This window comes from Pelobates fuscus, chromosome 8 (genome assembly GCF_036172605.1).
Source record: "Pelobates fuscus isolate aPelFus1 chromosome 8, aPelFus1.pri, whole genome shotgun sequence".
Lineage (NCBI taxonomy): Eukaryota > Metazoa > Chordata > Amphibia > Anura > Pelobatidae > Pelobates > Pelobates fuscus.
In genome coordinates this window covers 155376185-155400454 of record NC_086324.1, presented here as the reverse complement: position 1 = coordinate 155400454, position 24270 = coordinate 155376185, and the positions used below count along the sequence as shown (strand labels likewise).

At 40.9% G+C, this 24270-nt stretch overlaps 1 protein-coding gene across 1 annotated transcript in view; it reads right to left on the bottom strand.

The window, feature by feature from the left end:
* The window catches only part of LMF1 (lipase maturation factor 1), a 240044-nt gene extending 218176 nt beyond the window's left edge, over positions 1-21868 (bottom strand). The window contains exons 1-2 of the mRNA XM_063430459.1: positions 21596-21868; positions 11672-11981 (exon numbers count right to left, since the gene is read on the bottom strand). Of these exons, the coding sequence (XP_063286529.1) occupies positions 11672-11981; positions 21596-21797 (512 nt within the window). The 5' untranslated portion in view covers positions 21798-21868. The remainder of the gene's footprint in view (positions 1-11671; positions 11982-21595) is intronic.
* Positions 21869-24270: the final 2402 nt, after the last annotated feature.

Genomic DNA, 24270 nt, shown 5'->3' with positions numbered 1-24270 from the left:
GGCTGGGGCTTTAATTTCCCAATACCTGCTGAAGGCAGGTGGAGGAGATAAAGTAGCTTGTGTTATACAAAGCTATTTCACTCCACGGTGGCCATAGGTGCCAAAAGAGACAGGTTATCTGTCAGTTGATGCCAAAATACAATTCTTTCTACTGGTTTTAGATAACAACAGCAGCAACAATAATAGCCGTTTGATAGCTATAAACCACCATATAATTTTTAAAAAAATGAAATAAATATGTATTATGAGAAAATAATTCCTTCAAGGAGTTATGGAGACATCAAAAGCCACAAGATTTGAGGTTTATGGAAGACTCCAGAGTTCCCTGGAGATATCATTATGCATCCTTTAATAGAACATTACTTTTTTTTTTAACATGTTTATTAAATTTGAAGACACATATACACACGAGCAATTCATAGCCCGGCAATGCCACGCTACTGACACACATTCAAGGATCGCGGACTTTTTGCATTCAAAGGGACCATGCACCATCTAAGGCCTCCTCCATATGCAGAAACCTATCCAGACAGCCAGCCACCTACTCTTCACACTTTTGCTCTAGGTCAGTGAGAAGCCACTGGAATACACTTTGTATTTTAGCGTATGCAGTTAAACTAGATCCCTGGATGGCACTATGTAGTGGTTCAGTTAGAAAATGTCCTTTTCTTTTTTAATTTATTTTGTAGGGATAATTATATTCATATTTTTTTGGTATAATATGTCTGACAGTGTTGACCGCCTTCTAGACATTTGCTTGTAATCCAAGTCTTTGCATAAATGTACTGATTATACCTGTTTAACCTAAGGACCTAATTTAACTCAAGAAAACACAGCTCTGCAGTAATTGACCAAAACTCCTCCAGGTTGTATTTTTAGAATGCCTTTTGCTAGATCCTGGGGCATACATATTTATATCTGCAAATGTTTAGGCACTTGATAAATGCCTTAATAAGTGCATATGCTCCATCAGACTGAACTTATTTGAACACGGCCTGTTTCTGACAATCCTACTTGCATGTTAGACCAACTTTAGAGTGTTGGAGAATGTATTAGTACTTAATTAATTACAATAATATTTTAGGTTGCACATTTGATCCAACCATATGATATTGCCTGTTAATGCAAAAATTTCTGTTTTAAGCACTAAATTACTGAACAGGTCATACAAAACTCCCACTTAAAGGGACTCTCCAGTGCCAGGAAAACAATCCGTTTTCCTGGCACTGCGGGTCCCCTCTCCCTCCCACCCCCAGTTGCTGAAGGCGTCAAAACCCCTTCAGTGACTTACCAGAGGCAGCGACGATGTCCCTCGCCGCTGCTTCTTGGTCCTCCCACGCTTCTCCCCGTCCCCACGTCATCCGGCGGGGGAGACCTAATGCGCATGCGCGGCAAAGCCGCACACGTGCATTAGACCTCACCATAGGAAAGCATTGAAAATGCTTTCAATGCTTTCCTATATGGATTTTAGCGAAGCTGTGTTATGAATCAGGAAGTGCCCTCTAGTGGCTGTCTAGTAGACAGTCACTAGAGGAGGAGTTAACCCTGAAAGGTAATTATTGCAGTTTATAATAATTACACTTGCAGGGTTAACGGTAGTGGGAGTTGGCACCCAGACCACTCCAATGGGCAGAAGTGGTCTGGGTGCCTGGAGAGTGCCTTTAACAATATACGATATACCCCCCAGAAGGTTAAAGACATTTGTCCATCATATATAATGATATATGCATTTGAGACGCAGAAACAGAAATCACAGTTCCTGACTCTTTCTCTTTGCTGATTGAAGTTTCAAAGGGCAGAGCTTTTAACAATGATTGACAGGGAGCCAATATGGAGCTGCCCAGTTACAGGATAGAGGTACATACAGAGTAAATAAAGATGTATTCCTGCCCCTATAGTGTTAAAACCACCATCTAGGTGGCTTACCCCCATTAGAAAGGGTGAAAATGTTACCTTTTTTACAGCACCGTGCAGATAGCCCGGCGAAGGCCCATAGACAAAGCATTGGATAGGCTGAGATTGCCAAGGAGGTGTGGTAGGGCCAAATGCTGGCCAGACCAATCAGCATCTCCTCATAGAGATGCATTAAATCAATGCATCTCTACGAGGAAAGTTCAGCGTCTCCATCATGCAGAGCGTGGGGACACTGTGCAGCACTGCCCCAGAAAGCAACTCCAGTGACCATCTGAGGAGTGGCCACTGGAGGTGTCACTAGGCTTTAATCTAAACACTGCCGTTTTTCTGAAAAGACAGTGTTTGCATGAAGATGCCTGCAGGGACTTTCTATGCTCACTAGAACAACTACAATGAGCTGTAATTCTTCTGGTGACTATAGTGTCCCTTTAAATATTGTTTTTGGACCGCACAAAAATATATTTGTTTAATAAAGGGGATAAGTACATATAAAGTTAAAAAATCTGGGAAGTATTGGTTCCCCTTTAATTTATTTATCCTAGTTAAATACTGTAATGAGACCGTCATTATCTTGTTCCTTTTTCTATATGTAAACAAAACACACTATGGACAAAGGGGTTAAGAGAGCTACAAATGACATTGCACATTTTTTTCTCCCCCATTTGAAATCAAGATTGTGTGACTGTAAATACCTCTGGCAAAACAAAAGAAGGAAAGTTTCATCGTCCCTTACTTCCCATTTTCTCTCTAGCCACAAATATGCTCTTTCCAAATGCATTACCAAAATCTGTCATTATAAAAAGTTCCCTTCCCTAAATAATCAAGCCTTTTCTTTCAAGAATTCTTTTGGTATTCCTATTAATGACAAGTTTCTAGATTAATCTAGCCAAGGGGGCGGAGGTGTCCTGCAAGGGTCCAATTAATTAGAGATCAACTTCAACCTACTGTTCCAATATGCTACCTTCATAATAACTCAACACAGATTTAAATCATGGGTCACAATAGGAAGTATCAAGACAATAGAATGAAAGGTATCTTATGCCTCGTTTCCACTGAGCGGATCGGTTCGGGTCGGTACAGCACGCTACTTTGAGTGTTTCCATTATGAACGTGGCCCTTACAACCAAACCGTACCGCACCATTTAGGGTCCTGCTTCAGATGTAGGGCCATAGGAAATGGTACAGTACGGTTAGGGCGGATATACAATCCATTGATTGGATGACACGCTAGGCATTTTTTCTAATATCAAATATGTATTCCTAACACTAAAGGATCCCTCTGCTCCCCTCTCTCTCGCAAGTTAAATTTTTCAACTACCTGATTCCAGCGACGTAGTCACTCCTCCTCCGCCAATGCCAGCCGATAGGGGAGACCTAATGCACATGTGTGGCGAGCACTGCCTTTCGGATAGGAAAGCATTGACTCAATGCTTTCCTATGGGGTTTAAAAGACGCTGGACGCCCTCATGTAAAGCATGAGGATGTCCAGCATCGTTTCATGGAGTCATAAAGGCCAGGGCGCCTCTAGTGGCTGTCTACCAAAGGTTGTATTAAAGGGACATTGTAGTCACCAGAACAACTACAGTTTAGTGTAGTTGTTCTGGTGAGTAGAGTCAGTCCCTGCAGCCTTTTGCAGTAAACACAGATTTTTCAGAGAAAGGGCATTGTTTACATTACAGCCTAGTGATAACTCCAGTGGCCACTCCTTAGATGGCTGTTAGATGTGCTTTGTGGGGCAGTGCTGCACAGTGTGAAGGCCATTCAGTGTCTCCACCCTCTGCATGGAGACACTAAACTTTCCTCATAGAGATGCATTGATTTAGGGTTGTTTTTGGCTTGTGCTGGCTCTGCCCCTGATCTGCCTCCTTGACAAGCTCAGCCAATCCAATGCTTTCCTATGTAAAATCATTGTGATTGGCTGAGATCACTACTTCTGATGATGTCAGCCAATGAAGCAGATCAAGGGCAGAGCCAGCACCAGCAGACTGTAATACAAGGTAAGAGTTTACTATATTTAGGGGGGCTAGATGGTGTTTAACACCATAGGGTCAGGAATACATGTTTGTGTTCCTGACCCTATAGTGTTCCTTTAACCCTGCAATGTAAACATTACTTACCTGATGCAGCACTCTGCAGGTGCCACCATTTTCAATCTTCAGCTCCTCCTGCCAGGATACCATGTCATTGCAGCACTCACACATAAACGCGAGAGTACAACGCAAATGTCTACGGAGGATCCCCTGGAAGCCTCCACAGATATTGTTTCACAATTTATTAGTCCCTACACTATGCTGAAATTCCAACACAGTTAATGTGAGTATTTCATAAAGGCTGAATCTTTATGAAATACTAATTTGGTGGGTGGGACGTTGACAGAGCTGCTTTAAGGATTTTGTACGCGTATGGGTCTATATGTATGTATGTGTGTGTCTGTCTGTGTGTGCATATTTATGATTTTTTAGCTATGTCTGCTTGTATGTATTATGTATACGATCCGTACGTGATTGACTAGTCACTTATATATCTGTGTGTATAAATATAGATGACTGTATGTGAATGAATGGTTAGTTATTTGTATGTGCGTGTGCAAGGAATGGGCTTTTTATATAGAGTGGATTAAGGAGTATGTAAGAGTATGGCCAATAAACTATGTATTAAAGAGGCACTGTCAAACATCTGTGCATATTTTGCAAATGGGGGTGCAGATGGAGATGATAATCAGCTCCTGGTACTTTATTTTTCAGGAGCCGTGCCACTGCTGTACTCTCAGTTTTATCTTTATGAATTACTCAAATACTGACATAGTCCCTTTAAGCCTTAGAGCACGGGTATGCAATGTTTTGGGCATACATTTGGAACTCAAAAGACTCAAACCGAGCAATCACCAACGCAAACAAAGTAATGTTCCTACTGATCACTCCACTTATCATTTTTAATATCTGCGGTAACAGCTTCTTGATCCAAGGAGAGATCTGACTGCTATTCTGGGGTCGAGAGGGAATTTATTATTATTCCTAGTTCGTTGCAAAATCGACAAAGCGCTTCAAACTGGGTTTTTTCCCCCCCTTCTACTGGATCAACAGCAAAAACAGATGTGAGTAAGGCTGGACTTGGACTCATGTCTTTTTTTCAGCCTATATAACATTTTGACTTTGTCCCAGAATTCCTGTTTCTACACAGGATCTAATCTCCGAAAATGACCACCGGCACAGCTGGCACACACATACCCTGAGTGGTCGAGTAAACATTCCGTGTCAATGGAAATTAAGGCATTATCTTCTTAATTTCCAGTTTGGATGAATGCAGATGCAGGGAGTTATGGTCCACGAGTGTGTGCTATAACGTTACCTCACTGCACAATGCTGAAAGGAACACTATAGTCACCTAAATTACTTTAGCTAAATAAAGCAGTTTTAGTGTATAGATCATTCCCCTGCAATTTCACTGTCATTTAGGAGTTAAATCACTTTGTTTCTGTTTATGCAGCCCTAGCCACACCTCCCCTGGCTATGATTGACAGAGCCTGCATGAAAAAAAAAACTGGTTTCACTTTCAAACAGATGTAATTTACCTTAAATAATTGTATCTCAATCTCTAAATTGAACTTTAATCACATACAGGAGGCTCTTGCAGGGTCTAGCAAGCTATTAACATAGCAGGGGATAAGAAAATCTTAATTAAACAGAACTTGCCATAAAGAAAGCCTAAATAGGGCTCTCTTTACAGGAAGTGTTTATGGAAGGCTGTGCAAGTCACATGCAGGGAGGTGTGACTAGGGTTCATAAACAAAGGGATTTAATGAAGTGGTCTGGGTGCCAGGTCCAGCTAGGATTAACCCTTTCTTCTATAAACATAGCAGTTTCAGAGAAACTGCTATGTTTATAATAGGGTTAATCCAGCCTCTAGTGGCTGTCTCATTGACAGCCGCTAGAGGCGCTTCCGCACTTCTCACTGTGATTTTCACAGTGAGAAGACGCCAGCGTCCATAGAAAAGCATTGAGAATGCTTTCGTATGGTCTGGCTGAATGCACGCGTGTCTCTTGCTAAAGGGTTGCACCCTCAGGGCACTGTAGTGCCAGGAAAAAAAGAGTAGGTCCTTTAAGCATCCCAAGCCAAGAACATGCGATTTAAAGATGACTGGTGTTTCAAACCAATTATATTAAGTAAATACAACTGGATGACTTTATTATGGGGTACCATGTACAAGTGAAATATCCGCTGGGCCTTTTGTGCCAATATACTCGCAGGGACCTCACTTTTTCTAAAAGCTCTGGTTACAGCCACGAGCTCTGTGAAAGCTGCTGTCAAAATATTTTTTTTTTTTGTTTCACGTACACCTCAGGTCCTTTAATCTTTCTTCATGCATGTCTCAGCATATCAAGAACACCCTTTAGCTGCCAGAGTATCCTAGAAAATAAAACCAAAACGCAGCTAATTTGGCACTGCAGGGGTTAACAACAGGCCCTCTATTCAAGCTTTGAAACCGATCCCCTTATCCTCCAGTGAAATAGGAACTTCCCAAAGTCTCTTCCTTCGCAGGAAGGATGACCCCCCTATGATCCTTCTAAATTTGCTTTAAAAGTACCAAAGATAATCTGTTTCCCTTTTTATTTTATTCCAGTTCGTTAGAAAAAAAACACAACAACAAAGACATCTCTGTATTATGGGCCAAGCAGAAGTGACAGATAAAAAGGCAAGGGGTATAAACTAATAATTAAAACAATCCCAGCAAATGCCGTAGCTCACTGAGGTGACAGTAAACCCATTGTCTGACCTAGTTTTTGTGTTTTGCACCCTACGATATATTGGACGTTCTATGGTCAACATATGACAGCCCTTTTCACACTCACTGATGCTCAAATATCAGTCTGACATGGGCAGAAGATGATGTCCTTGCAATATCTTTTTTCAGAAGATGGAAGCTAGACGATCCTCCAACCTATAAAAGCTCCAACTCCAAGCCTTCTCCTCCAGACAGATTTTGCCAAGCAACAGCAGCCAGATGCTGGCATGATGCCCACCAGCTATCTTGTCCATTTCACAATCCCAGCTGTGTGATCATGTTGGTCAGGACTTTTCAAAGACAAGCCTAGTCATCATAGCAAAACTGAGCACAATAACTTGACCAATCCTAAATATCTGGCTGGATAAAAGCACTCTGGGCTAGGTTGTAGATAGTTTTTGAGTTTAGTAGACTACTTTGTCACCACTGGCTCCTTTAAAGGGGGCATCTGCTAGTACATAGGCCACGTGATATCATCCAGGCATCTCACCTTTCACTATTTCCTCAAACTCTTTCTTGAGTTCCTCTTCTTCGCTCGTCCAGTCTAATTAGCCGTTTGTATTGTAACCTTCAGCTTGGCCCAGGCTACCGACTGCTGCCTTCAAAGGCAATATTTCTCACTCTCTCCCCTTCTTTGTGATCTCTTGTCATCGTACTTTATGTTGTTGTCCAAGGCAGTAGAAACCATAGAACTCTAAAAACCATTATCTTGACATTCCTCATTCCTAACCATTTCTAGAGAATGATATACAGGAAATTGTATACATTAAAGGACCACTAAAGTCACCCAAGCCATTTTATCTCAATTAAGGGTTCTGGGTACAGTGGCCCTGTAAAACATTGTAGCTTCATAGAATCTGTTAACATTGTAGGTTTAAATACACCTCTCATGGCTGTCTTCCTAAATAGGGAATGGGGACCAACAAGGTCACTAGTGTGACAGGAATATAGGTTTGTATTCCTAATTTTATAGTGTTCCTTTAAAAGATCTGGAGAGCTTCCTGGTAGCTCTCTTTACAGTCTTTCAGAACTGTTGTCCTCTGCTTAAAGGAACACTTCAAGCACCCTATGCACTACAACTCATTGTAGTGGTGCCTGAAATGGCCTGGCTTTCTCTCTGTGTAAGTAGTTAAACCACTTGCAGTCCTCCGAGTACCTCCACTGCTGCAGGAAGCTACATAGCTGGGCTTAGTTCAATGGAACCTACGGCTGTAGAAGAAGTTGCAATCAGCACCTGGCAGACCCCAAGTGAGTTGCAAATACATACATAAACGGATTGATTATTTACCTTGGGATAGCATCAGGGCACTCCTAGCTCCATAGGCACTACAGTGGTATGCCCTAGTTATGGAGGTTGATGTGTTCCTTTATAGTGGCTCTGTCATCGGACCATAAATTTTGAGCATTTTATAACTTTAAAATACTCACAATAACAATAACTTCAACGCAGTCCAAAAATATCATGTCTTGACTTATGTTAAAGCCTCAAGTTAACAAAATGTAAACTTTGTCAATTCATACTTCTACTTCTCGTAGATGGTAACTTTGTCTATGGAGGACGCTCCAGACATCAGTGTTGAGCTCACACACAAGCATGAGGATACGGCAGAGCTGGGAGACGAAAGAAGATGGCGGCTCTGTCGCGGGATAGTTTCTGGTCACTTTATTTACGCTCCACTGAATCCCTGGGCCACCAAACCTCAAGTAGGGATGTCACCATCAGCAGTATTTGCAAAATATTGCAACTTCTAAATGATGTATTTGTAATATGCAATCTTTTTAAATTTGTAAAATAATTGCATAAAATAATAAATAAGAAAATATAAAGGAAATGCTGTTGTTTATGGAGGATAAAACCATAAGAGCTGCAGAACTATGAGTAATTTACACATATGTGCTCAGTGTTCTGCTAAGGAATTGGATTTATCTGTTTAATTTACATGTGGATTGGCTTGTAGTCTCTTTGTGAGAAGTGGCTTTTTCCAAGGAATCACTTTAACAGAATTAGACAACAGGTGGCCTTTCAGGTCATTTACAACTGCAACACCCGTGATGCCTTGTCATCTAACCAGTTGCATGCTACGCTACACTGTACACGGCACTGACAAATTTACACTCTCAAGTTTAACAACTTGCTATGATTCGAAAATCGCACGATCGCACCTCACAGCTCCAAGCCGCGCAGACCATTTGCATGCAAAGTGCAGAAAATGGTATTTGGTAAGTAGTTTTTTTTTTTTTTTTAAACTACTGGTTATTTCACCAGCACAACATTTAGATTATGGGTACACTCAAATCACCACAATCACTACAGCACATTGTAGTGATTATGGTGGAAGGGGGCTACAGGTGCTCTCTCTCCAGTTTTTGAGAAATCGATAACATGTGGGCAAATACTCAGGGGATTGAGTGGCACCCAAAGTGTATCCGCTTTGTTCAATCTTCACATCTATGTTTCCAAAGTATGATTCAGCCACCTTGAATCACTGCATCAATTTATAAGCCACTGGAGCACTGTTAACCATTCAATTGAGCAGAGATTCTGTGGCACAAAAAGGGCTTCAGAGATTCTGCCTGGCCAACTCCCATTAATGGATAGTGTTCAGGGTTTATCACTGCGAATGGGTACTCACAAAATCCATATATTTCTACAACTATTGAAGTAGTGAAACTCCTCAAGCCAGATGTGGTGGAATGTGGGAGCCGTCACGTCCCCAGGATTTTTATCAATTTACTCTTAAACGGTTTGACAAAACCAGAGGGAACTCCATTCATAGCACTCAACACAGCCACTACAATAAGCTGCAACGGTTATGGTACCAAATATGTAGCAGTTATGTTGTCTAGTCTTCCCCTTTAAATGTATACCTCCCTTACAATGTGTGGGGTGGTGTGTTTACATTATTGCTATGTTGCAAGGCAATGGATTGGGATGTAAATATATTTGGATGTATGCATTTAGTAATGATGTGGTAAGAAGTGTTATCATTCAAATTATGCCATGCAAAAACTAGATGTATAAAGTGCACTATAAGGGTGCAGCAATCCAATGGGTGCCATGGTAATTTTGTCTAGAACTGCACAGATCCAGAAAAGCATTTTTTTAAATAAAATATTTATCTACTCTTTAAAGTGTATCCATCATTTCTACATGATAGTGGGAAAAACCTGTACCCAGAATGCACTAGTTCCTTAAAGTGATATTGCACAGCACCCTCATTTCCCATCTCCGGTGCTTTGCCAGAGTTTTAAAAGGACTGTGTCAATGAAGATGCCAACATGCTTTTTTTCTAGGGGCAATAATGAAATGATCAATGTAATTTTAACAGGCAGACAGAGCATGGAATTCCTGACCAACCTAAAATAGGAATATAGGAGTGGCAGGACTTTTTTGGTATAAAGAAATGAAGTGATCTCCATGCTAGCATACCCCGATAAGTCTGTCCTTACTGAAACTGTGTGTTACAGTGTGTGCACAATAATAATGTGTTCCTCTTGCCAATGACCCGTTGCAGAGTGTGTAATGAAAGGGCGGTTCATGCTCGAGTTGGTAGCAGCAATGGGCAACGTTCATTTGGTTTTTCTTCTCTGCAGCACAAATCTAATTTCCTGCTTGATATATGCCTTGTCATAATGAGTCTAGAGCACCTCGGAGCTGGGAAAGTGGTATGAATGGGTTTCTAGCCTTTAGCAGAGATGTCTGGTAGCCATCCTATGTGGCCTTAAAGGGGCCACATGGTCACATTCTTATTTATCTCAGTTTTCCTTATGCCTCCTCTATCTTGAGAATTATACTCTCCACAGAGTCACTTTCCTTTATTCATATGTATTATCTTTTCTTTTTTGTGCCGGATCTCACTATCATGGCGCAGCCATTTTGTTCTCCCCTGCCCTTCTAAGATATACATTTTTTTGATGGATTGTAGGTAAGTTTGATTGCGAACGGAAAGAGAATATTGCTTTTAGCCCCTTAGTCCCACTGTTTATCAAGTTTTGTCAGCTTGACTGCTACACACACGTAGTACCTACATTTCATTTTGTGTTTTATAAAAACTACAGTGCATAGGAAAAATATAATAAAAGAGATTCAGACACAGGGAGCTACATAGAAGTTTAATAGATAAAGTTTATTTTTTGCGACAGGGCCACTTTAGTGCACATTACCACAAAGGGAGAATTTGGTGGTACTGAGAATGGTAGGTCTGGTGAAGGCTTTAGGGGATAGTACAACATTACTTACAGAACCATTCTAAGCAACATAATCTTTACAGCTCAGAGTAGTGGTTATGTGTCTAATGCCCTTTTGGCAATGACCACCATCAATTGACATGTCCTGATGACATGATTGTGTTTGGAAAAGAGGAGGAAGGTAGATATATTACACTATTAAACATATGTGGTTAAACCTTTACTAGATTAATTTTATTCAGCTATTGTTTCATTTTTCTTGCCCATATATGGGAAGAAAAGATACAAAAAGCTGAGACATTGGTTACACAATATTGCTATTTTGTGAACTCATATTGCCTTAATAACTATCTCCACAGAGTCCTGCTATTACTATTGATTATTCAATAGACACACTTACTAGATATATTACACTAAAGCATCGCCTTTTCTTATATTTTTGTTTTAAAACGTCCTGTGTATACAAGACAAAGTAGTCCCTATTTTGTCATGTCTTATGACAGCCTTGGAATTTTAATGACATTCCAATTAAGTCTATGAGTTTTTGGTTTGGTTTTTTATAAAGATTCCATTGTTATGAAAAACTCACAAGTGACAGTAGTTACTTTAAGAAAAATAAAATAAGTTAGCTGTATGCTAAAGCACAAATAACGAACCAATTAAAAGAAGACACAGAAGCTAGCATGTGCAAGGTAAATGTGTCAGCTAGATTGTGAATATAATAATTGAACTGTGAGCAAAGAAGGATTCACAGAAAAGCTGAAAGAGTCATCAGGAACAACTTACCATATCTGTCCGACGGCCACCAACGAGTGGTAGAGAATCCAGAGAGTGCTCATAAGGACCATATTAGCACACCCGGTTACGAGAATGAATGTTGAAATTGCAAGGCCAACCAACGCAATGTTATCCAAGTGGGTATCCATGTGAGACCAGTCTAAGAGCCAGAGAAGCGTGGGTGCATGACTGATGGCATCCATGCCAATCTTGCTTCCAAAATGCTGTTTGATGTTTTCCAGATGCAGCCGGCATGGTAGTAAACCTCTGTCCCCAATCAGCTGCTTGTTCTGATGGAAGGCAACCAGGAATGCAACAACTAAAGTACAAAAAAAAAACACACAAAAAAACATTGATTAGAAAGGGGAATTTGTTAATAAACAGTGACAGAAAAGTGATGATTGTGATTTTACGATTTTGCCTTTCTAAAACCCCTTTTCAAATGTCATGTTTAAAGTAGACCTGGCACCTACTAGTGTCTGAACAATGTGCTCAATGGCACCCCTCTGTAAATAATACGGCACATCAGAGCTGTCCAACCTTGTCCTTTGAGATGATGCTGGACTGCATTACCCAGAAACCTTTCCCTGCAGCAGGAAATATAGTCAATCCTGAGTATAGCTGGGCTAAATGTTAAATCTGTGTGTCTCTGGGTCTTGGCTGTATGCTGCACGACTATTTGAGTGTACCATTAATGCCACACCCACAGCGCAAAGTAAGCAGCTGGAAGGCCAGGATCTGCAATGAGGAAACACCCAGGTATTGGCAAGAAAGCATCGCTCACTGTATTTTATAAATCTGTGATCAGAGAGTCGGAATATGAGCCTAAATCTGCATTTTTGCAGCCACAACACACAGATGAGCAGTTAAAGGAGGAGGGTGCTCCATGTGCCAGAATCTATACAATGATGCAAAGTTGTTATGGTGCTTATAGTAATCATTAATTGAATTATGTATTTATTATACTTTTCTGTTGAAAACGGTTACTGTAAAGCGTTCCCTAAAAACATTACAGAACAGCCATTTTGGTCTAAATATGAGACGCAAGCTCCCGGTGGAAAAATCTACACAGACCCGAAAAGCGGCAGAGAGGCTTTAAGCAGTAATAGCCTCATCTGGAAAAATCCACAGCTTTTTCAACCTTCTTCCAATTTAGCTATTTTTTCACCTAGAATTTGCAACTAGCTTTGTCTATTCTTCACGTTTAGTTTTTACTTTAGTGAGTAAGCCTCTAGGTCTTCTTACATGTAATGGGAGAGAATACAAATTGAGTATTTAATTCCTACGTCAAAAAGATGCTTAAAGCACTAGATCCACATGTCCGATCATTTAATATCAGTGGGTCCCTAAATAAGGTAAAAAAAAAAAAAAAGGGTTCGTTTAAGGCCTTTCATGCGTAACGGATAAAAATCTACCACGCACCTCCCTGTCCTAATAAAGTCCTTTTCACTGCAGCAGTCTAGCTTTATCTACCCCTGTAAATTCAGCCCACCGAGGCCAAACGGAAGCTTTTTTTTCCTGAACAGTCTGTCTGAAGGATTTAATTACAGCACATGAGCCTGGAACCGATAAATTGCAAGTGAAGTTGGTCAGTGCTTCGCCATTAGCTCATATTTTCGGATTTATTTATTTTTTTTCCTGCTCTCCAACGCACAGATTGTGTGTTAAAACAATAGGCAAATTTCCCAGCTTACAAGTCTTGTCAGTTCACTATTAGAAAACAATTTCTGCCCCAAGCGGACAGGCCTAAACCAGGGAGATTCAAGAGGAATATGCTGAAATTAACGTTTTAATTAGATTTTTTTTTTTTTAAACCATGTTGGCAAATATCACCTGGTAAATTGATGTTCATAAGTTACACCCTTGGTTATCATAGAACTAGGACTGCCTTGATCCTTTGTTGACTGTAACATTGTCAAAGCATCGGAGGAGTTGTAGTTGTCGGACATCTAAACTTTGCCACACCAAACTATCAGGTTCAGCGAGTAAAGGAACGCTTAAAGCACGATAAAAATGCAGCCTGCTGGCCCTGGCTTCCCTTCATTGTAAGCAGTAAAACCATTTTTGAATGGTTTGACTTCTTACCTGGGATCCGCCGGGTGCTACTGCCAAACCCCATTACTAACATAGATCAGCTGGTGACTACTTCGCAGGAGTTTTTGTTAGATCTCCTGTGCTAACGGCTTAGCAAAGCTTACCAAAAAGCAAAAAAATATAAAAAATCCACAAACACTAACTCATCTACCAACCAAACTTTACTATTTTGAAGGCAAGTTATAAACTCACCAAAACTCACTGTTCAGTAAACAAACCCTCCATAAAATATATATATATTAGGGTTCACCTGCCAGCGACCTTGGTTCCATAACAAACCACCTAATAAGAGTATGACATAAACTGAGGATTTATTCAGAACCAAGGCAAACGTCAATTGGGTGGCACTCATTATGCAGAATTAAGCATCATTAGCATCAATTACATACACCTAGCACTCTCAGCCAATCAATGACGTCAAGGTTAAGTGACAGACAATGCTAATTAATTCTGCATTATTAATGAAGTCTATCTGAGGGTAGTTCCTCGGTGGGAATAAACGGTTTGATATGAAACCATCCTAACCACTAAAGCAAGAAATATTTTGCAAAGACCCCCATTGGTAGCATCGCTGTTGAGATGCGGTGGGCCAGGGGGGCAGCAGAGGTGAGTTGTATTAGCTGATTTAGAAAAACCTCTCCCCTCCAGTATTTATTGAAGCTTGGCTAGTTTTTCCTGCATGTTGCCATTCGGATTTCAATTTGCTACAATTCAGAGTTTATCGACTGACACTCTGTAAGGGTAATATAACAAACTGTGAATTTTGGTAACGTCCAAATTTTAGGCCAAAATAATTGAGCAGGAACTTTACATTGGCTACAATTTGCATATAATGGAGAACAAAATCTTATAGCAGTTTAAAGGGACTCTCCAGGCAGCCCCTGTTTACTCACCTGGTTCCAGCGCCGGGAGCCTCGTGAAGCCGCGCCCCCTATTTAGTCAAAATGACGAAATAGGCGGGCGCGAGCAGGGAGCAATCAGACGCTTCCATTTGGAAGCGTCATTGCTCCCTTGTGCGCATGCGCAGCTTCGCCACACATGCGCACAGACTTCAGAGGGCGGCATTCATGCCGCCCTCTGAAGTCCTCAGCGCACTACCGCCCGCCCCCCTCCTCTGCTGACATGCTGGAGAGAGAAGGCGCGCACACAGTGCCTTCTCTCTCCTGCACACGTCAGACGTATTTTAATACGTCTGACGTGTACAGGGCCTTTTTAGGGCCCTGCATGATAGGAAGTGCCTCTAGTGGCCGTCTGAGTGACGGCCACTGGAGGTATTCCTATCAATCAATGTAAACACTGTAGATCTCACCTGAACAAATACATTAAGCTGTAGTTGTTCAGGTGACTATAGTGTCCCTTTAAACAGTTAGGTATGTTAACACAGTTTTCATACTAATTCTTCCCCCCCCCCCCCCCCACCAATATTAGGAGTCTTTGAAGTAGTTGTGGATGTAACACACATTGACTGCATGCCGTGACCAAATCCCCATATTTTGTACTAGAGAAAAAATTTTTACACTAGTCTAAAAGTATTTAACAATATTGTTTTTAGTGCACTTACTTTTTTATGGTATAGTTTGCAATTGCCAGTTCTGCGGTTTTTAATCACGGTTACTTTGGCACGTATCTATGGTCATAAATTCATGTGCACCAGGTGGCATGAATACAAATATAAAAAAATAAAAGACAAAGGAAATTTAAGAAAAAAAGAAAACAAAAACCATGCATCCTTTCTGTCTGTGGGCAGCCATCTTTAAGTCCTCTCTGGTCCGACGCACCGCCTATCCGAATGTGTTTGAAAAGCTTATTGCTTGTTGTTTAGATGCCTGGCGCTTTAGGATATAATGGGCCCGCATGGTCTGTGGTCAGATAAGAAGAGTTCCTAAACATGGAGAATCACAGTTGACCACAAGACTTAGGCATTTTAATCTTAGCATCAAAACAAAACAAAAAAACAAACAAACAAAGTGATTGGTTGAAACCAAACTTTTGAGTCAAACACAAAAACAAAATCTCCTTGGACTATAACAACTTAATTGCAATGAAGTTGTTATTATTCCTAGAGTGTCCCTTTAATAAAAGCTGACCTGAAGACAGAGTTAGGAAATATATTGGCATTTATCTGCCTCTATTTAATTTCTTGGAAAAAAACCAATATAATTTTGAAAATTCTTTGTAAAACATCATACATTTGTTATGATTTTAAGATCGGGAAAGGGAATAATTCTACATCTTAGCTTGTACAAGATTACTAATTTCGAACAGGACTCCTCACAACATATAATTCTACATGCCAATTTCAATAAGAGCGGCATGAAACCACAGTGAATTTAATGATTAGAAATGATGATTAAAAAAAATATATACATGCTTTCAGAATTCTATATTTTATATAAGTACGGCTAAATCCTGCAAGACTGATCACCCAGACATTTAATTAAAACCTTTTAAAGAAGACTTTGTTCAGCCTCTTTGTAAAAGGTTCATTTTCCTAAACACAGCGCAGACAGGACAGAATAACAGGATATTCATGAAATAGGAGAGCAGAACGGTGACTGCACACTCTCTCGTATAGCGTGTGTCCGGGCGCATGACACTGCTATACTTGATTATCTGTGAGTCGCTTCGGAACTGATCCATTGGAACATCTTGCAAAATTAATGAAAAAAAAGTATACATTACTCAAGGATTTATAAAGATGCTAATTTTCTACAATTTTATTCACTTTTGTCTACGTTAGTACTCAAGACAGTTTAGGATTCACCACCAAGAAATGCAAAATCTAAAAAAATTAACCAAAAATCAGAGGCCTTGAGTAGAGAACTTCAAACAATTGATCGTACGAATACTTGGGATTTACCGTAAAATAATTGCAGATTCTATCTCAAAGGGAGACACTGCAATACAAACTCTTTTGGAGAGGTGGCAGATAGGGACACTCTAAGCACCATAACAACAGCTTATTGTACAGCAAGCATGTCAAACTCAAAGTCTGGCACGGGCCACATAAACAAGGTTTAAGTTTATGTGGGTCTCAAAAAAAAAAAAATACCTTAAATTTTCATAGAAACTTAGATTTCTTTTAAAAAGTACAGTATAACAAAAAAAAACAGCATCTCCCTCTACTAAACCACCCCCCCCACCCCCCCCCCCCCCCGCCACCACCTTGTGCCAAATCTGATCCTCCCGCTGACACACAAACATATTCGCTGACAGACACACACATACAGGCATACACACACACACTTTTCTTTATTGCTTCTTACCTTTAGGTGCCGATGTGGGGCATCTCCCTTCTATCTGCTCCCGCGCACGGTTTAGTGATGTCGGGTGCTGGAATATGATGTCATATTCCGGCACCCAGCTTCACTACAGACGGCGTGCGCGAGGGAGCAGTGAGGAGCAGGAAGGCTGAGCTCCCTCGCTGGCCCTTCTCCCCGGCCGGGTAAGTGTTAGCAGAGTAGGCACCTGCAATGTGGGGAAAGCAGGTGCCTACTCTGCTATAAGACCAGTAGCTCACAAAAATGGCGCAAAAATGGTCCTTGTGGGCCACATGCGGCCTGCGGGCTACGAGTTTGACATGCTTGTTGTACAGGTTATGGTGCAAAGATGCTATAAGTTTAGGCCCATGTTTTTACATTGAATTTTTTGAGCTGAAAAACTGGTGCTGTCCAGGCAGCCATGGCCTGGCCTCCCTGCTGTAAATCACATAACACAGAAGTTTCACTTCCATATTATTGCTCCACATTGGGAAAGCAAAGACAGGCTGCAAGAACTGCCACCTCCAACGCACCCCAGCTATCACTGCCATCGCAACGTGGTTACATTTACCTCGATAATGCAGAACGAAAACACCCACATTATTTGAGAGCCACACATTTTGTAAAAAAACAAAACAAAACAAAACATATATTCTAAGCAACAGAATAACTACAAAAGTTAATTAAAGCCTGGAAATACAGAAACATCAATTTGTATTTGTTATTGCAATAACTCCCTTATGTCCCTGTGGGTATATATCACGAATACATAAAATTTGCAGCAGCGTGATGATATTTGACAGTCAACCACATTAGCATAAAAATCATCTAAAGGGACACTATAGTCAGCAGAACAACTACAGCTTATTTGTTACGGTGCCTAATAGGCACCTCAGTGTGACCACACCAGATCGGTGCGGTCACACTATCGCAGTGCCCGATCGGCAACACAATGTGACCGCATCGGATCTGTGCGGTCACACTAAAGGAGGCAGAGGTTACTCACCTTACATCCAGAGCCTCTCCCTCCATGCAGTTCTCAATATAGCGGCCGGGTCGAGCGTTAGGAAGGACGCCATAAGGCAGCGCAATATAATAACGCCGCCCACAATGACGTCACTAGTGCGTGCATTGCGAAAACGTGATGCCGTACGCACGTTCTGGGGTCATGGGACCCAAAACCGCTAGTAGTAGGGTTTACTGGATTATTTAGAGCCAAATCTGCAATGGTTCAGTGCCACATGGTTTCCATCCTGTTGGTTATCCGAGAGCACGTTCCTGATAGTGTTTATTGGTTATTGATCTGGTCTTAGCTTGAGTTCCTGTATTTCTGGTATCCCTGACCCTTTGGCTTTGTTCTTATTGTATTTGTTCCTTTCTGTATTCCTCCTGACCTCGCTCGTGACTGTTTATTCAATGACGTCAAATCCGGCCATTTTAAGGTCCAGTAATACACAGTGTTTGTCTTTGTTACGTGCTTTATTTAATTCTACGTGTTGGGCCACTGGTTTGTCCTGACTTTATGGTATTTGTTGTGGTGAGTATAAGCATTTCCTTCAGGCTTTTTGCAGTAAACACTGTCTTTTCAGAGAAAAGGCAGAGTTGACATTACAGCCTAGTGATACCTTCACTGGCCACTCAACAGATGGCTGCTAGAGGTGTCTGCATGGAGACACGGAGCTTTCCTCATAGAGATGCATTGATTCAATGCATCTCTATGAGGTGATGCTGATTGACCAGGTCTGCCTCCTTAACAGTCTCAGTCAATCCAATGCTTTCCTATGTGAAAGCATTGTGATTAGCTGAGAGAATCACTTTTGATGATGTCAGCCAAGCTGGTAGATCAGGGGCAGAGCCAGCAGCAGCAGACTGCTGAAAAAGTACGATTTTACAATATTTAGGGGATCAGGGGGGCTAGATGGTGTTTTTAACACTATAGGGTCAGGAATACATGTTTGTGTTTCTGACCCTATAGTGTTCCTTTAATTCAAACTCTATATCTATATAAAGCATTATTAATGCAGGGGACCATATCCTGCATATTGCAGCCCTTTGGGTGTTTACAGATATAAGAAAATAACATGTTCTAGATATTGTCTTTACCCTTTAAAAGTGCACAGCAGCACCGTTCCTGGCAGCAAAAATGTTAACACTGACATTAATGATGTTTATGTTAATGGTGGATGCCTTAAAGGATTAGGAAGACATCCCAAATGTAATGTCCAAGATGGACCCCCTGTGTTGAACACTATCTGTGGGGTTAGTTTGGGTAGCTTTTGCCCAGTTTTTAGATTGTTAATTGAATACAGGAATAAGAATGCAAGGGCATATGCCAAGAAAAATTAGATAGCTGGCTTGGGCTATGAGAAATGTTCCGCTGCAATCAGTATGCGAGCCAACAGATGCTACAAAGATGGCTGCCCTACCAGCTCACCCAATGGGTGCCAAAACACTTACAGTAAACTGCTGAAAAGCAAGGGTGAGACTGGTGCCAGAATGGAGTGTATACTTTAGATTGTAAACTATGTTTTGATTCAAAACTGACATTTTGGGAGGGGGTCATTAATCAGTTTTTTTCACAGAACATTATAACTTTAGAAATAAATATATTACTTTGGAAGTTTAAAGTTATTTTTTACGGCGTGCGGATTTGAACTTATAGAGAAGCATTGATGACGCATGCAGGGCAGTCATCGATATCTGCCAATCAAATGCTTCTCATAGAAATGTATTAATGCTATTCTTCTCCATGAGAAGTATTGAGTGCATTTAGTCTCATGATCACATCCATACATTTCAAAATAAAAAGTTTTAAAGAGTTACTCCAACCATGACCACTTCTGCTTTTAGAAGTGGTGATGGTGGTACTAGTCTGTATGTGCAGCTATGAGATACATTTGACTGGGCCACGACTAGGCAGCAAGGACGTTAACAGGGATGTGGAAAAGAGCATGGGGAGCCTTGCCTTGTGCTGTATTCTTGATAAGTTTGTTTTTTTATTTGCAGGTTCATAAGGAGGGCATTGTAAACTTATACAAAGGGTTAGAAAGGGGTTTAAGAAGAAATCAGTTCTAGTGGCTCTCTCTCTGACAGACAATAGATGTGTGTTTTCTGGAATATGTAAATAATGCATACTCAGAAAAAGCAATGTTTTACAATTCCCCAGAAAGGGGAAGATCTATGCACCAAAACCACCACGTTCAGATGTAGTGGTTTTGATGTTGGTCATTAGAAAAGGTCAAAGTAAATATTTGACCACTCCAGGAAATTCCCAGTCAGTCATATTACATGCGCATCTGTAGTTCTGAACTCGCATGCCCATAAAAATGCCACTAGGCCGTACAAGCTATGTTGCAGCATGGAGGTCTTTTACATGCTGGGCTAACCTGAAGTCTAGCGACAAATGCTGCACATACCCAATTGTCATGCACTATGAGTAAACCTACAATGATCTGACTTGCAGCATGCCCCCTAGCCTCCTTAGTAAGCTAACCAGCTGCGCACGGTGGACCGATTTGCAGCGTGTTGCTAACTTGACATGCAGAATGTGAACCAACTGCAGGTGATAAACGTGAGGAGGCATGGCTAGCACCAATATTAGTGCAGTAACAGTGCCAGCATGCCACCCATGTCAGTGCCAGGATGGTGCCAACATTTCCAGATAGTGGTATTTATCCTGATTTCTAATCTCAGCTGCCATGCCAAGTGAAAAAAAATGTACCGTATGACAAAATAGATAGAAACTGGGAAATTATCAGTTTGGCTAATTTGTCCTAAAAATTGAACGTCACTATGATTTACTGACGTTTCACATTTTAGTAAAATGATCCTAGCAGTCGGTTGGACTTATGCCAACTGGCACACCTTACCCTTACCCACCCTACCTACCATAATGATTAACCTGTGACAGTGAGTGCCTCTCATAACAGATTTGACAATAAATGTTCACTAGTTTTTCTCAACTGCAGCACCAATAAGAAAGATTACATGTGTGTGTATATATATATATATATATATATATATATACACACACACACACACATATACAGGCAGTGAGGAGAGCACTCCAGATGACTTGTTGAAACCATTTATTCAATGAAGAGGAAAAAAAATCGACGTTTCGACCCTCAGGTCTTTATCAAGATCTATATATATAAGTGTGTGTGTGTGTGTGTGTGTGTGTGTGTGTGTGTGTGTGTGTGTGTGTGTGTGTGTGTGTGTGTGTGTGTGTGTGTGTGTGTGTGTGTGTGTGTGTGTGTGTGTGTGTGTGTGTGTGTGTGTGTGTGTGTGTGTGTGTGTGTGTGTGTGTGTGTGTGTACTATAAATAATACCATTTATAATAAAATATTTAATATTTCCTATTTCTGCAGTTTATAAAAACTAGTGAACATTTATTAAACACATACAGGCACACGTGTATATTGGTTTTAAACCCCTTTGATCATGTGTATTGTAATCTTCAGTGATATAAGTGAATTAGTGTAACATATATAGTATATATGACATGCAGTGCTGTCCATGTGTTTACATGACGTGTAATAATAATTATAATAACTATTACTGAGGACCTGGCACTCACAGTATATGAGAGCTATGAATCTGAGCAGCACGATCCTAGTCAGCCAGTAGCTGCCGTGCTGGAGTGGGGTGTCTGCCTCGGTCCCCTCCTTTATCTCTGCGGTAGCTCGGCCTTCTGTCGGGGGTCGCGTAGCTGCCTCGGCCGCCTTCCTCCTCCTGAGCGCTGGCTGCTCTGTACTCTCACTCGCGCTGGGCGCCGCCATCTTGCTACACCCCTTCAAATCAGCCTGTATCAGGGCAATGGGAACGTGCGCATGTTCCAAACATGTCAGTGGCTCTCAGGGGGGTAGACTGACTGAGTGTGCCTTTTAGTACAATATAAAGTCACTAATACTTAAAATCACTGAATGAGTGAGCCCTTTTACTGCACATCCTGTACAGAATATATATACTATTAACCCCTGCACTGCCACATGTGTATAGGGATATTAAATAAAGAAATGCCTGCCCTGAGCTCATTTTTGTAAAGATGCCCAAGAGTACAGTAGTCTACCCAGAAGCATGGGTCCTCAAAGTCCGGCCCCCCAGATGTTGCTGAACTACAACTCCCATGATTCTCTGGCTATCTATGTAATTCAAAGAATCATGGGAATTGTAGTTCAGCAACATCTGGGGTGGGGGGGGCGGAGTTTGAGGACCCATGACCCAGAGCATCATGAGTTGTCCTTAATATGGAAGTGCGCAAAGTGTAGCACTACTTATGGTCACCCCAACATGCGCAGACTACAGCACTACTGATACTCACCCATATAAACGCTTCTCTGGCAGGGTAGGGTAGGCGGACGGTAACTACCAGAGAAGTAATACACATTCTGCTTTAGTCAGGAAATCGGTCTTCTCTTCAATTTGGCTTAAATACAATTTGACCACGGACACACTCACGGTCACACAGAACACACTCACTGACAAGGTCACTCACAGATTCACACAGACACTGCACACAATGGGGGAAATATATAAACGTGTCACCAACAGCTTTGTGGCTTCTTGGGCACAATTTATTAAACATTTCATATATATATATATTTTAGAAACATAGAGTGTGACAGCAGATAAGAACCATTCACCATTCGGCCCATCTAGTCTGCCCAATTTTCTAAATACTCTCATTAGTCCCAAGCCATATCATATATCTAGGATAGCCTTATGCCTATCCCACGTATGCCTTAACTCCTTCACTGTGTTGACCTCTACCACTTCAGCTGGAAGGTTATTCCATGTATCTACTACCCTCTCTCAGTAAAGTCATACTTCCTGATATTATTTTTTAGACCTTTCCCCTCTAATTTAAGACTATGTCCTCTTGTTGTGGTAGTTTTTCTTTTATTAAAAATGTTTTAATCTGTTGCTTCTTTTTTTAATTTTTTTTTTTTTGTAAAAAGCACACAGTTTTTTGGGGTGATACAATGAATCTATCATGCTTTCTATTACGCTTTCAGCCAGAAATGTGTTCTGTGTTATCTTCTTTTACCGCCACCCTAAACATGGTGGTCTTTTCTGAAATGGAGAATGGCAAGATTTAGACAGCGAAAAGCTGATGACGGGGGTTGAGAGAGAATCACGAAATGTTAGAGTGTTTGTAACTGATTGAGTAGAATTGGAGTAAATTGAGAGAATAGAGGACGATACTAACTGGAGAGAGTACAGGGGCCGATACAAAATGGAGAAAAAGAGGCGGCAAGGGCAGACACAAAATGGGGATGGAATAGGACGAGACCCTACCATTTCTCTTCAGTCTTGCAATTGCTGATTAAAACAGACATCTTTCACAGAATGTGTAACAGAATTCCATGTTTAGGTAATAAATCTTTACATTTTTGTAAATCAATGTTCAATGTTTTACAGTGTTTAGTGAATAACTCTGGGTAATGATGCTCAGTTTGTAAAACATTTGTTAAGGATTTATTCACTACTACTTTATTCAACCACCAAGTTTTTCTTTGAACTAGTATCATATTGAGGAAAATGGGCCCAAAAGCTTTTGGCAGACACTCAAGTTTCAGCAATCTCAATTCTGCAAGTGACGAGTTTTTGAAATTTTAAAGGGTCCATCGAAAACCGTAATCGTAGTAGTTTACAGACTAATGGCACCATAACCACTACATCAGCATGAAGTTATTATGGTGCCTCGACGGCTCTTTTTAGCCGACTGAGCATCATGGGAAATGTAGTTTACAGACACCTGGACTTCCATGGTTAGCCATTACCAGTGTATAATATCTAATGTCTAACTGCAGCAGTTCAGCCTGCTGGTTGTATTAAACTGGGTGGTTTATAAATGAACCATTGTTTTGTACCTGTCTCATCAATGGTGCCTGTATTCTGTTCTCCGACAAAGTAGATAATGTTGCTTTGTGAAGGTGAGGAAAACAGAGACTGGTACAGTCAGGAGTAAATATTAAAATAACTGCCTGTTTTTAATTAACTCAATTTTTTTCCAACCCCAGTTACATAGAGGCTGTGCTGCAGGAATGAAGGAGTCGGCTTTCAAAAACCCCACTATGACTTGACAAGGTAAGTGCTGGGGATATTGCGAGGCACTGGGAGAGTTCTTATAGAATTCTTAAGACAATGTTCTAAAACAGGAGTAATCCGCAGATGTGTTCTATTGGTTTCCAAGGCGATCGCTCCAATTTGCTCAATAACTGCTATTTATGCATTCCTATTATGCTGCAT